The 15,000-nt window shown below is 38.8% G+C and overlaps 1 protein-coding gene across 1 annotated transcript in view; it reads right to left on the minus strand.

Moving 5' to 3' along the window:
• Nucleotides 1-15,000, minus strand: part of LOC133547943 (teashirt homolog 3-like) — a 50,582-nt gene that overhangs the window by 18,228 nt on the left and 17,354 nt on the right. Inside the window, exons 6-9 of the mRNA XM_061893408.1 lie at nucleotides 1,654-2,180; nucleotides 1,326-1,592; nucleotides 956-1,264; nucleotides 748-894 (exon numbers count right to left, since the gene is read on the minus strand). Of these exons, the coding sequence (XP_061749392.1) occupies nucleotides 748-894; nucleotides 956-1,264; nucleotides 1,326-1,592; nucleotides 1,654-2,180 (1,250 nt within the window). The remainder of the gene's footprint in view (nucleotides 1-747; nucleotides 895-955; nucleotides 1,265-1,325; nucleotides 1,593-1,653; nucleotides 2,181-15,000) is intronic.

Raw genomic sequence — 15,000 nt, forward strand, 5'->3', positions numbered from 1 at the left:
TGCCAGGTCATGTTGCACAGATAATTGCCAGGACATGTTGCAAAGATAATTGTCAGGTCATGTTGCACAGGTAATTGCCAGGACATGTTGCACAGATAATTGCCAGGTCATGTTGCACAGATAATTGCCAGGTCATGTTGCACAGATAATTGTCAGGTCATGTTGCACAGATAATTGCCAGGTCATGTTCCACAGATAATTGCCAGGTCATATTGCACAGATAATTGCCAGGTCATGTTGCACAGATAATTGCCAGGTCATGTTGCACAGATAATTGTCAGGTCATGTTGCACAGATAATTGCCTGGTCATGTTGCACAGATAATTTCCAGGTCATGTTGCACAGATAATTTTCAGGACATGTTGCACAGATAATTGTCAGGACATCTTGCACAGATAATTGCCAGGACATGTTGCACAGATAATTGCCAGGTCATGTTGCACAGATAATTGCCAGGTCATGTTGCACAGATAATTGTCAGGACATCTTGCACAGATAATTGCCAGGTCATGTTGCACAGATAATTGTCAGGTCATGTTGCACAGTTATTTTCAGGTCATGTTGCACAGATAATTGTCAGGTCTTGTTGAGAGTGGAAGAGTTTGCTGTGGGAGATTCAACTTCGAGAAGAGTGAAATAGTTTCCTGAGGAAGATTAAGACACTTCTAGAAGAGTAGAAGAGTTTCCTGAGGAAGATTAAGACACTTCTAGAAGAGTAGAAGAGTTTCCTGAGGACAACTAAGTCACTTCTAGAAGAGTAGAAGAGTTTCCTGAGGAAGACAAAGTCACTTCTAGAAGAGTAGAAGAGTTTCCTGAGGAAGATTAAGACACTTCTAGAAGAGTAGAAGAGTTTCCTGAGGAAGACTGTCACTTCTAGAAGAGTAGAAGAGTTTCCTGAGGAGGATTAAAACACTTCTAGAAGAGTAGAAGAGTTTCCAGAGGAAGACTAAGTCACTTCTAGAAGAGTAGAAGAGTTTCCAGAGGAAGACTAAGTCACTTCTAGAAGAGTAGAAGAGTTTCCAGAGGAAGACTAAGTCACTTCTAGAAGAGTAGAAGAGTTTCCTGAGGAAGACTAAGTCACTTCTAGAAGAGTAGAAGAGTTTCCTGAGGAAGATTAAAACACTTCTAGAAGAGTAGAAGAGTTTCCAGAGGAAGACTAAGTCACTTCTAGAAGAGTAGAAGAGTTTCCTGAGGAAGACTAAGTCACTTCTAGAAGAGTAGAAGAGTTTCCTGAGGACAACTAAGTCACTTCTAGAAGAGTTTCCTGAGGAAGATTAAAACACTTCTAGAAGAGTAGAAGAGTTTCCAGAGGAAGACTAAGTCACTTCTAGAAGAGTAGAAGAGTTTCCTGAGGAAGACTAAGTCACTTCTAGAAGAGTAGAAGAGTTTCCTGAGGAAGATTAAAACACTTCTAGAAGAGTAGAAGAGTTTCCTGAGGAAGACTAAGTCACTTCTAGAAGAGTAGAAGAGTTTCCTGAGGAAGACTAAGTCACTTCTAGAAGAGTAGAAGAGTTTCCTGAGGAAGACTAAGTCACTTCTAGAAGAGTAGAAGAGTTTCCTGAGGACAACTAAGTCACTTCTAGAAGAGTTTCCTGAGGAAGATTAAAACACTTCTAGAAGAGTAGAAGAGTTTCCAGAGGAAGACTAAGTCACTTCTAGAAGAGTAGAAGAGTTTCCTGAGGAAGACTAAGTCACTTCTAGAAGAGTAGAATAGTTTCCTGAGGAAGATTAAAACACTTCTAGAAGAGTAGAAGAGTTTCCTGAGGAAGACTAAGTCACTTCTAGAAGAGTAGAAGAGTTTCCTGAGGAAGACTAAGTCACTTCTAGAAGAGTAGAAGAGTTTCCTGAGGAAGACTAAGTCACTTCTAGAAGAGTAGAAGAGTTTCCTGAGGAAGATTAAGATACTTCTAGAAGAGTAGAAGAGTTTCCTGAGGAAGACTAAGTCACTTCTAGAAGAGTAGAAGAGTTTCCTGAGGAGGATTAAGACACTTCTAGAAGAGTAGAAGAGTTTCCTGAGGAAGATTAAGACACTTCTAGAAGAGTAGAAGAGTTTCCTGAGGAGGATTAAAACACTTCTAGAAGAGTAGAAGAGTTTCCTGAGGAAGATTAAGATACTTCTAGAAGAGTAGAAGAGTTTCCTGAGGAAGACTAAGTCACTTCTAGAAGAGTAGAAGAGTTTCCTGAGGAAGATTAAAACACTTTTAGAAGAGTAGAAGAGTTTCCTGAGGAAGATTAAAACACTTCTAGAAGAGTAGAAGAGTTTCCAGAGGAAGATTAAATACTGCTGGTCATGCTGGACATTATAAATACTGCTGGACATGCTGGACATTATAAATACTGCTGGACATGCTGGACATTATAAATACTGCTGGACATGCTGGACATTATAAATACTGCTGGACATGCTGGACATTATAAATACTGCTGGTCATGCTGGACATTATAAATACTGCTGGACATGCTGGACATTATAAATACTGCTGGACATGCTGGACATTATAAATACTGCTGGACATGCTGGACATTATAAATACTGCTGGACATGCTGGACATTATAAATACTGCTGGACATGCTGGACATTATAAATACTGCTGGTCATGCTGGACATTATAAATACTGCTGGACATGCTGGACATTATAAATACTGCTGGTCATGCTGGACATTATAAATACTGCTGGACATGCTGGACATTATAAATACTGCTGGACATGCTGGACATTATAAATACTGCTGGTCATGCTGGACATTATAAATACTGCTGGACATGCTGGACATTATAAATACTGCTGGACATGCTGGACATTATAAATACTGCTGGTCATGCTGGACATTATAAATACTGCTGGTCATGCTGGACATTATAAATACTGCTGGACATGCTGGACATTATAAATACTGCTGGACATGCTGGACATTATAAATACTGCTGGTCATGCTGGACATTATAAATACTGCTGGTCATGCTGGACATTATAAATACTGCTGGACATGCTGGACATTATAAATACTGCTGGACATGCTGGACATTATAAATACTGCTGGACATGCTGGACATTATAAATACTGCTGGACATGCTGGACATTATAAATACTGCTGGTCATGCTGGACATTATAAATACTGCTGGACATGCTGGACATTATAAATACTGCTGGTCATGCTGGACATTATAAATACTGCTGGACATGCTGGACATTATAAATACTGCTGGACATGCTGGACATTATAAATACTGCTGGACATGCTGGACATTATAAATACTGCTGGTCATGCTGGACATTATAAATACTGCTGGACATGCTGGACATTATAAATACTGCTGGTCATGCTGGACATTATAAATACTGCTGGACATTATAAATACTGCTGGACATTATAAATACTGCTGGTCATGCTGGACATTATAAATACTGCTGGACATGCTGGACATTATAAATACTGCTGGACATGCTGGACATTATAAATACTGCTGGACATTATAAATACTGCGGCATGGTCATGCTGGACATTATAAATACTGCTGGACATGCTGGACATTATAAATACTGCTGGTCATGCTGGACATTATAAATACTGCTGGTCATGCTGGACATTATAAATACTGCTGGTCATGCTGGACATTATAAATACTGCTGGTCATGCTGGACATTATAAATACTGCTGGACATGCTGGACATTATAAATACTGCTGGTCATGCTGGACATTATAAATACTGCTGGACATGCTGGACATTATAAATACTGCTGGACATGCTGGACATTATAAATACTGCTGGACATGCTGGACATTATAAATACTGCTGGACATGCTGGACATTATAAATACTGCTGGACATGCTGGACATTATAAATACTGCTGGACATGCTGGACATTATAAATACTGCTGGACATGCTGGACATTATAAATACTGCTGGACATGCTGGACATTATAAATACTGCTGGACATGCTGGACATTATAAATACTGCTGGACATTATAAATACTGCTGGACATGCTGGACATTATAAATACTGCTGGTCATGCTGGACATTATAAATACTGCTGGTCATGCTGGACATTATAAATACTGCTGGACATGCTGGACATTATAAATACTGCTGGTCATGCTGGACATTATAAATACTGCTGGACATGCTGGACATTATAAATACTGCTGGTCATGCTGGACATTATAAATACTGCTGGACATGCTGGACATTATAAATACTGCTGGACATGCTGGACATTATAAATACTGCTGGTCATGCTGGACATTATAAATACTGCTGGTCATGCTGGACATTATAAATACTGCTGGACATGCTGGACATTATAAATACTGCTGGACATGCTGGACATTATAAATACTGCTGGACATGCTGGACATTATAAATACTGCTGGTCATGCTGGACATTATAAATACTGCTGGTCATGCTGGACATTATAAATACTGCTGGACATGCTGGACATTATAAATACTGCTGGTCATGCTGGACATTATAAATACTGCTGGACATGCTGGACATTATAAATACTGCTGGACATGCTGGACATTATAAATACTGCTGGACATGCTGGACATTATAAATACTGCTGGACATGCTGGACATTATAAATACTGCTGGACATGCTGGACATTATAAATACTGCTGGACATGCTGGACATTATAAATACTGCGGCATGGTCATGCTGGACATTATAAATACTGCTGGTCATGTTGGACATTATAAATACTGCTGGACATGCTGGACATTATAAATACTGCTGGACATGCTGGACATTATAAATACTGCTGGACATGCTGGACATTATAAATACTGCTGGACATGCTGGACATTATAAATACTGCTGGACATGCTGGACATTATAAATACTGCTGGACATGCTGGACATTATAAATACTGCGGCATGGTCATGCTGGACATTATAAATACTGCTGGTCATGCTGGACATTATAAATACTGCTGGTCATGCTGGACATTATAAATACTGCTGGACATGCTGGACATTATAAATACTGCTGGACATGCTGGACATTATAAATACTGCTGGACATGCTGGACATTATAAATACTGCTGGACATGCTGGACATTATAAATACTGCGGCATGGTCATGCTGGACATTATAAATACTGCTGGACATGCTGGACATTATAAATACTGCTGGACATGCTGGACATTATAAATACTGCTGGTCATGCTGGACATTATAAATACTGCGGCATGGTCATGCTGGACATTATAAATACTGCGGCATGGTCATGCTGGACATTATAAATACTGCTGGACATGCTGGACATTATAAATACTGCTGGACATGCTGGACATTATAAATACTGCTGGTCATGCTGGACATTATAAATACTGCTGGTCATGCTGGACATTATAAATACTGCTGGACATGCTGGACATTATAAATACTGCTGGACATGCTGGACATTATAAATACTGCTGGACATGCTGGACATTATAAATACTGCTGGACATGCTGGACATTATAAATACTGCTGGACATTATAAATACTGCTGGACATGCTGGACATTATAAATACTGCTGGACATTATAAATACTGCTGGACATGCTGGACATTATAAATACTGCGGCATGGTCATGCTGGACATTCAGAAGGCCTTTGACACCGTTAACCACGCTATACTGTTGGATAAACTCAGAGCAATCGGATTGGATGAAACCTCATGGAGCTGGATGCAATCTTACCTGGAGGGGAGGAAACAGGTGGTAGAGGTGAACAGCACCATGTCCCCTCCCCTCTCAGTAAGCTGTGGAGTCCCCCAAGGCAGTATACTAGGACCTTTACAGTTCCTAATATATGTCAATGACATGCCATCAGCATGACACTGTCAATTGTTCCTGTTTGCGGATGACTCGGCCCTGCTGGTATCCGGCAAGGACAAGTCACAGGTGGAACAAATCCTCCGTTCTGAACTCCTCAATATTTGCACCTGGCTCGCTGACAACAAGCTATCCATACACTTAGGTAAAAGGGAATCCATCCTATTTGGGTCCCATATCAAACTTAAGAAGGTCAGTGACTTGACTATAAAAGTGGGTGACATTGTTATCACCAGGAAGGATGAGATCACCTACCTAGCTTCCATTCTAGAGGCTAATCTTTCCTGTGATAAAATGGCAACCAAGGTCATCAAAAAGGTCAACCAAAGAACCAGATTCCTCTACAGAATCTCCTCTCTGGTCAACAAAAGCACCTTGAAGATTCTAGCGGGAACTCTCATTCAACCCTTCTTCGATTACGCTTGCACCTCCTGGTACCCCAGCACCTCCAAAACCCTCAAATCTAGACTCCAAACATCCCAGAATAAGCTAGTCCGGTTACATTTAGACCTCCACCCCAGATCACACCTCACTCCAACCCACTTCTCCAAAGTGTTCTGGCTCAGGGTGGAGGACAGAGTCAAACAACTTGCACTGAGCCTAGTCTATAAAATCCACTACACCTCCCTGATACCCAAGTACATGTCAAACTACTTCCTTAACGTAAATGACCACAACACCAGGGGGAGCTCCACAAACCACGTTCAACCCAGATTCCCATCTAACAAAGGTCTTAACTCATTCTCTTTCTATGCCACATCAATGTGGAATGCACTCCCAACAGGTATAAAAGTAAGTGCATCTCTATATTCCTTCAAAAGCGCTCTAAAACACCTCCAGGCAACTTCAACACATTACTAATACCCTCCTCCATTCACATCCCATCTCCCCGGATTATAAACAACTCAAATGTACTTCTAATGTATATACTTGTTCTTATGCTATGTGAACTCACTATGTTCTCTGCTGGCTGTACATATTTATAAAGTATATACTTGTTCTTATGCTATGTGAACTGACTATGTTCTCTGCTGGCTGTACATATCCTACTAAGTCACACCTACACTGTTTCAATGTCCACTTCTCACATGATATCATTGTTGATGACTGAAGTACTGATATCAACCAAACCCAACACCAACCCTACATCCCACCTCCCCGGATTGTAAACAATGTACCATGAATTGATTAACGTGGACCCCGACTTAAAGAAGTTGAAAAACTTATTGGGGTGTTACCATTTAGTGGTCAATTGTAGGGAATATGTACTGTACTGTACTATCTACTAATAAAAGTCCCAATCAATCAATCGAAGCTGTTAGCTTTGCTGCGTCTTCTTCAGTCTGCAATCAACCTGCAGCCTCAGAACATTTATCCATAAAACTATTGAGAAGCTGAGGATGATGTTCACTATGTTTGAATTTGTTGCATCTCAACAAACTTTAGCTTTGGTAACCCGACAAACTTATCCCTTCTGGTCCAGCAAGTTCTCCAGTCCGTCACTCAAATAGGTCGTGTGCAACATGAACAATGTTTTCTTAGTTCCTACAATGAGACAAGGTTGCCAGGTGTTTAGAAAAGACACAAACAACTCTCCAAAATGATATTGTTTCAATGTTTGTAACACAATGATTACTAAAAGAGACACAGAAAAGTAAATCCTGTACTTATTGCAAAGTAAATACAACTACTGTAGTTTTTAGAAGTACATGATGCTGCAATCTTTTCTAAACAATATTTCTTATTTAGAGGTTCATCCGTTTTTTTTAAACATATTAGATATTATAATCAATGCTGTATAAAACACTGGCCATACAGCAATAGGTGATATCAGTCTATGAGCTGTATAAAACACTGGCCATACAGCAATAGATGATATCAGTCTATGAGCTGTATAAAACACTGGCCATACAGCAATAGATGATATCAGTCTATGAGCTGTATAAAACACTGGCCATACAGCAATAGGTGATATCAGTCTATGAGCTGTATAAAACACTGGCCATACAGCAATAGATGATATCAGTCTATGAGCTGTATAAAACACTGGCCATACAGCAATAGGTGATATCAGTCTATGAGCTGTATAAAACACTGGCCATACAGCAATAGATGATATCAGTCTATGAGCTGTATAAAACACTGGTCATACGGCAATAGATGATATCAGTCTATGAGCTGTATAAAACACTGGCCATACAGCAATAGGTGATATCAGTCTATGAGCTGTATAAAACACTGGCCATACAGCAATAGATGATATCAGTCTATGAGCTGTATAAAACACTGGCCATACAGCAATAGATGATATCAGTCTATGAGCTGTATAAAACACTGGTCATACGGCAATAGATGATATCAGTCTATGAGCTGTATAAAACACTGGCCATACAGCAATAGGTGATATCAGTCTATGAGCTGTATAAAACACTGGCCATACAGCAATAGATGATATCAGTCTATGAGCTGTATAAAACACTGGCCATACAGCAATAGATGATATCAGTCTATGAGCTGTATAAAACACTGGCCATACAGCAATAGATGATATCAGTCTATGAGCTGTATAAAACACTGGTCATACGGCAATAGATGATATCAGTCTATGAGCTGTATAAAACACTGGCCATACAGCAATAGGTGATATCAGTCTATGAGCTGTATAAAACACTGGCCATACGGCAATAGATGATATCAGTCTATGAGCTGTATAAAACACTGGTCATACGGCAATAGATGATATCAGTCTATGAGCTGTATAAAACACTGGCCATACAGCAATAGATGATACCAGCTGACATCTGACATGTTAGCTACCTCTCTTTCTCTACAGTACTATATAGCACTCTACAGTACTATATAGCACTCTACAGTACTATATAGCAGTGGTTCTCAAATGGGGGTACTTGAAGGTATGCCAAGGGGTACGTGAGATTTAAAAAAATATTCTATAGACAGCAACACTTCAAAAATCTTTTATAAATATATTTATTGAATACTACTTCAACAAAATATGAATGTAAGTTCATAAAGTGTGACAAGAAAAACAACAACGCAATATTCAGTGTTGACGGATAGATTTTTTTGTGGGCATGTTCCATAAATATAATAATAATAATAATAGATTTTATTTGTTAAAAAACACTTTACGTTGAGCAAACAACCTCAAAGTGCCACAGTGTAAAAAAATAGTAATAATAATAAAAAGATAAAAAATAAATAAAATACAAAACTAGAAACAGCCCAATAGCTAGAACGAGCATGTTTATCTATAAAAAGGCTTTTTTTTTTTTAAAGTGGGGCTTTGAAGCCTTTTTTAAAAGCATCTATGTCAAATATTGACGTTAAAAAATTCTTTTTTTGTGAAGAAATGTTTAGAAGTAAGTTGATGAATCCAGAATGATCTCTATTACAATCCAGATGGATCTCTATTACAATCCAGAATGATCTCTATTACAATCCAGAATGATCTCTATTACAATCCAGAATGATCTCTATTACAATCCAGATGGATCTCTATTACAATCCAGAATGATCTCTATTACAATCCAGAATGATCTCTATTACAATCCAGAATGATCTCTATTACAATCCAGAATGATCTCTATTACAATCCAGATGGATCTCTATTACAATCCAGAATGATCTCTATTACAATCCAGAATGATCTCTATTACAATCCAGAATGATCTCTATTACAATCCAGAATGATCTCTATTACAATCCAGAATGATCTCTATTACAATCCAGATGGATCTCTATTACAATCCAGAATGATCTCTATTACAATCCAGAATGATGTCTATTACAATCCAGATGGATCTCTATTACAATCCAGAATGATCTCTATTACAATCCAGAATGATCTCTATTACAATCCAGATGGATCTCTATTACAATCCAGAATGATCTCTATTACAATCCAGAATGATCTCTATTACAATCCAGAATGATCTCTATTACAATCCAGAATGATCTCTATTACAATCCAGAATGATCTCTATTACAATCCAGAATGATCTCCATTACAATCCAGAATGATCTCTATTACAATCCAGAATGATCTCTATTACAATCCAGAATGATCTCTATTACAATCCAGAATGATCTCTATTACAATCCAGAATGATCTCTATTACAATCCAGAATGATCTCTATTACAATCCAGATGAATCTCTATTACAATCCAGAATGATGTCTATTACAATCCAGATGGATCTCTATTACAATCCAGAATGATCTCTATTACAATCCAGAATGATCTCTATTACAATCCAGATGGATCTCTATTACAATCCAGAATGATCTCTATTACAATCCAGAATGATCTCTATTACAATCCAGAATGATCTCTATTACAATCCAGAATGATCTCTATTACAATCCAGAATGATCTCTATTACAATCCAGAATGATCTCTATTACAATCCAGAATGATCTCTATTACAATCCAGAATGATCTCTATTACAATCCAGAATGATCTCTATTACAATCCAGATGAATCTCTATTACAATCCAGAATGATCTCTATTACAATCCAGAATGATCTCTATTACAATCCAGAATGATCTCCATTACAATCCAGAATGATCTCTATTACAATCCAGAATGATCTCTATTACAATCCAGAATGATCTCTATTACAATCCAGAATGATCTCTATTACAATCCAGAATGATCTCTATTACAATCCAGAATGATCTCTATTACAATCCAGAATGATCTCTATTACAATCCAGAATGATCTCTATTACAATCCAGAATGATCTCTATTACAATCCAGAATGATCTCTATTACAATCCAGATGAATCTCTATTACAATCCAGAATGATCTCTATTACAATCCAGATGGATCTCTATTACAATCCAGAATGATCTCTATTACAATCCAGAATGATCTCTATTACAATCCAGAATGATCTCTATTACAATCCAGAATGATCTCTATTACAATCCAGAATGATCTCTATTACAATCCAGAATGATCTCCATTACAATCCAGAATGATCTCTATTACAATCCAGAATGATCTCTATTACAATCCAGAATGATCTCTATTACAATCCAGAATGATCTCTATTACAATCCAGAATGATCTCTATTACAATCCAGAATGATCTCTATTACAATCCAGAATGATCTCTATTACAATCCAGAATGATCTCTATTACAATCCAGATGGATCTGTATTACAATCCAGAATGATCTCTATTATAATCCAGAATGATCTCTATTACAATCCAGAATGATCTCTATTACAATCCAGAATGATCTCTATTACAATCCAGAATGATCTCCATTACAATCCAGAATGATCTCTATTACAATCCAGAATGATCTCTATTACAATCCAGAATGATCTCTATTACAATCCCCAAAGAGGACACTTTAAGTTGATGATTACTTCTATGTGGAGAAATCTCTAGAATTAAATCACTTGTTTACTTTTCAACACTTTATTAGTTATTTTTATATCTTTTTTTCCAAATATTTGAAGAACGACCACTACAAATGAGCAATATTTTGCTCTGTTATACAATTTAATAAATCAGAAAGTGATGACATAGTGCAGTATTTTACTTCTTTATCTCCTTTTTTCAACTCAAAATGCTTTGTTCTGATTAGGGGGTACTTGAATTAAGGGGGTACATCACTGCAAAAAGGTGGAGAACCACTGCTCTTTAGTACCCATACAGTACTGTATACTACCCTACAGTACTCTATAGTACCCTACAGTACTCTATAGTACCCTATAGTACTATATACCACTGTACAGTACTATGTACTACCCTACAGTACTCTATACTACCCTACAGTACTCTATAGTACCCTACAGTACTCTATAGTACCCTATAGTACTATATACCACTGTACAGTACTCTATAGTACCCTACAGTACTATATACCACTCTACAGTACTATGTACTACCCTACAGTACTCTATACTACCCTACAGTACTCTATAGTACCCTACAGTACTCTATAGTACCCTATAGTACTATATACCACTGTACAGTACTCTATAGTACCCTACAGTACTATATACCACTCTACAGTACTATGTACTACCCTACAGTACTCTATACTACCCTACAGTACTCTATAGTACCCTACAGTACTCTATAGTACCCTATAGTACTATATACCACTGTACAGTACTCTATAGTACCCTACAGTACTATATACCACTCTACAGTACTATGTACTACCCTACAGTACTCTATACTACCCTACAGTACTCTATAGTACCCTACAGTACTATATAGTACTCTACAGTACTATATACCACTCTATTGTACTCTATAGTACCCTACAATACTATATACCACTGTACAGTACTCTAGAGTACCCTACAGTACTATATAGTACCCTACAGTAGTATATGGTATTGTACTTTTGTTCTCCTAATGAGCCACACAGGAAATGGACGTCTGCCAACCTTTCCTTTTTCTCACACTTCATCCCTCAATCCCTCCCCAGGGGAACACACACACACACACACACACACACACACACACACACACACACACACACACACACACACACACACACACACGTGATGAATGACACGTGTGTGTGTGTGTGTGTGTGTGTGTGTGAGGAGTGGTCTGCACTGATGGATGCAGGGAAACAGAGCATTTGGGGACCAGGCTGGGTGGGACCACATAGTGGAGGCCACGCCCACAACAGGCTGGGTGGGACCACATAGTGGAGGCCACGCCCACAACAGGCTGGGTGGGACCACATTGTGGAGGCCACGCCCACAACAGGCTGGGTGGGACCACATAGTGGAGGCCACGCCCACAACAGGCTGGGTGGGACCACATCGTGGAGGCCACGCCCATAACAGGCCAGGTGGGACCACATAGTGGAGGCCACACCCACAACAGGCCGGGTGAGACCACATAGTGGAGGCCACGCCCACAACAGGCTGGGTGGGGCCACATCGTGGAGGCCACGCCCACAACAGGCTGGGTGGGACCACATCGTGGAGGCCACGCCCATAACAGGCCAGGTGAGACCACATAGTGGAGGCCACGCCCACAACAGGCTGGGTGGGACCACATCGTGGAGGCCACGCCCACAACAGGCTGGGTGGGACCACATAGTGGAGGCCACGCCCATAACAGGCCAGGTGAGACCACATAGTGGAGGCCACGCCCACAACAGGCTGGGTGGGACCACATAGTGGAGGCCACGCCCATAACAGGCCAGGTGAGACCACATAGTGGAGGCCACGCCCACCTTAGGCCAGGTGGGACCACATAGTGGAGGCCACGCCCACAACAGGCTGGGTGGGACCACATAGTGGAGGCCATGCCCATAACAGGCCAGGTGAGACCACATAGTGGAGGCCACGCCCACCTTAGGCCAGGTGGGACCACATAGTGGAGGCCACGCCCACAACAGGCTGGGTGGGACCACATAGTGGAGGCCACGCCCATAACAGGCCAGGTGAGACCACATAGTGGAGGCCACGCCCACCTTAGGCCAGGTGGGACCACATAGTGGAGGCCACGCCCACAACATGGCCGCCCTGATCATCTTCATACTGCTTCATTCTCTTCAAATACTTGGAGGTCAACTTTCTTGTGGTTTTAACACGTAGCTTAGCATGTTTATTAGCAATAGCATTGCTGCTAACTCATGATGTAATATTCACCAGTCAGACAAATGTCATCAGTACACTTCAATAAGTATACTAGGTACACTATGTACGTCTTTAGTGTAGTAGTAGTACTACAAACCACACCCACCTTCTCCACATTGTTATTGTATACTAAGTACACTGTGTTCTTCCTGAGTGTAGTAGTACTACAAACCAATAAAACTCAATACATGCATGTCAATAAACTTTGAAAATTATGTGTCAATAAATGTCAATAATTGCGTGTCAATAAACAACAATAAATGCATGTCAATAAACGTCAATAAATGCGTGTCAATAAACTTCAATAAATGCATGTCAGTAAACATCAATAAATGCATGTCAATAAACGTCAATAAATGCGTGTCAATAAACGTCAATAAATGTCGATAAATGCATGTCAAACGTCAATAAATGCGTGTCAATAAACGCAAATAAATTTGTGTCAATAAATGTCAATAAATGCATGTCAGTAAACATCAATAAATGCATGTCAATAAACGTCAATAAATGCGTGTCAATAAACGTCAATAAATGTCGATAAATGCATGTCAAACGTCAATAAATGCGTGTCAATAAACGCAAATAAATTTGTGTCAATAAATGTCAATAAATGTGTGTCAGTAAACATCAATAAATGCATGTCAATAAACGTCAATAAATGTGTGTCAATAAACATCAATAAATGTGGATAAATGCTTGTCAATAAACGTCAATATTTGCGTGTCAATAAAGGTAAATAAATGTCGATAAATGTGTGTCAATACACGTCAATAAATGTGTGTCAATATATGTGTGTCAATAAACATCAATAAATGCATGTCAGTAAACATCAATAAATGCATGTCAATAAACTTCAATAAATGTGTGTCAATAAACATCAATACATGTGGATAAATGCTTGTCAATAAATGTCAATAATTGCGTGTTAATAAAGGTCAATAAATGTCGATAAATGCGTGTCAATACACGTCAATAAATGCATGTCAACAAACGTCAATAAATGCATGTCAGTAAACATCAATAAATGCACGTCAATACACGTCAATAAATGTGTGTCAATAAACATCAATAAATGCATGTCAATAAACGTCAATAAATGCGTGTCAATAAACGTCAATAAATGTCGATAAATGCTTGTCAAACGTCAATAAATGCGTGTCAATAAACGCAAATAAATGTGTGTCAATAAATGTCAATAAATGTGTGTCAGTAAACATCAATAAATGCATGTCAATAAACATCAATAAATGTGTGTCAATAAATGTCAATAAATGTGGATAAATGCTTGTCAATAAACGTCAATAATTGCGTGTCAATAAAGGTCAATAAATGTCGATAAATGTGTGTCAATACACGTCAATAAATGTGTGTCAATATATGTGTGTCAATAAACATCAATAAATGCATGTCAGTAAACATCAATAAATGCATGTCAATAAACTTCAATAAATGTGTGTCAATAAACATCAATACATGTGGATAAATGCTTGTCAATAAATGTCAATAAT

The sequence above is a fragment of the Nerophis ophidion genome, unplaced genomic scaffold (assembly GCF_033978795.1).
Source record: "Nerophis ophidion isolate RoL-2023_Sa unplaced genomic scaffold, RoL_Noph_v1.0 HiC_scaffold_286, whole genome shotgun sequence".
NCBI lineage: Eukaryota > Metazoa > Chordata > Actinopteri > Syngnathiformes > Syngnathidae > Nerophis > Nerophis ophidion.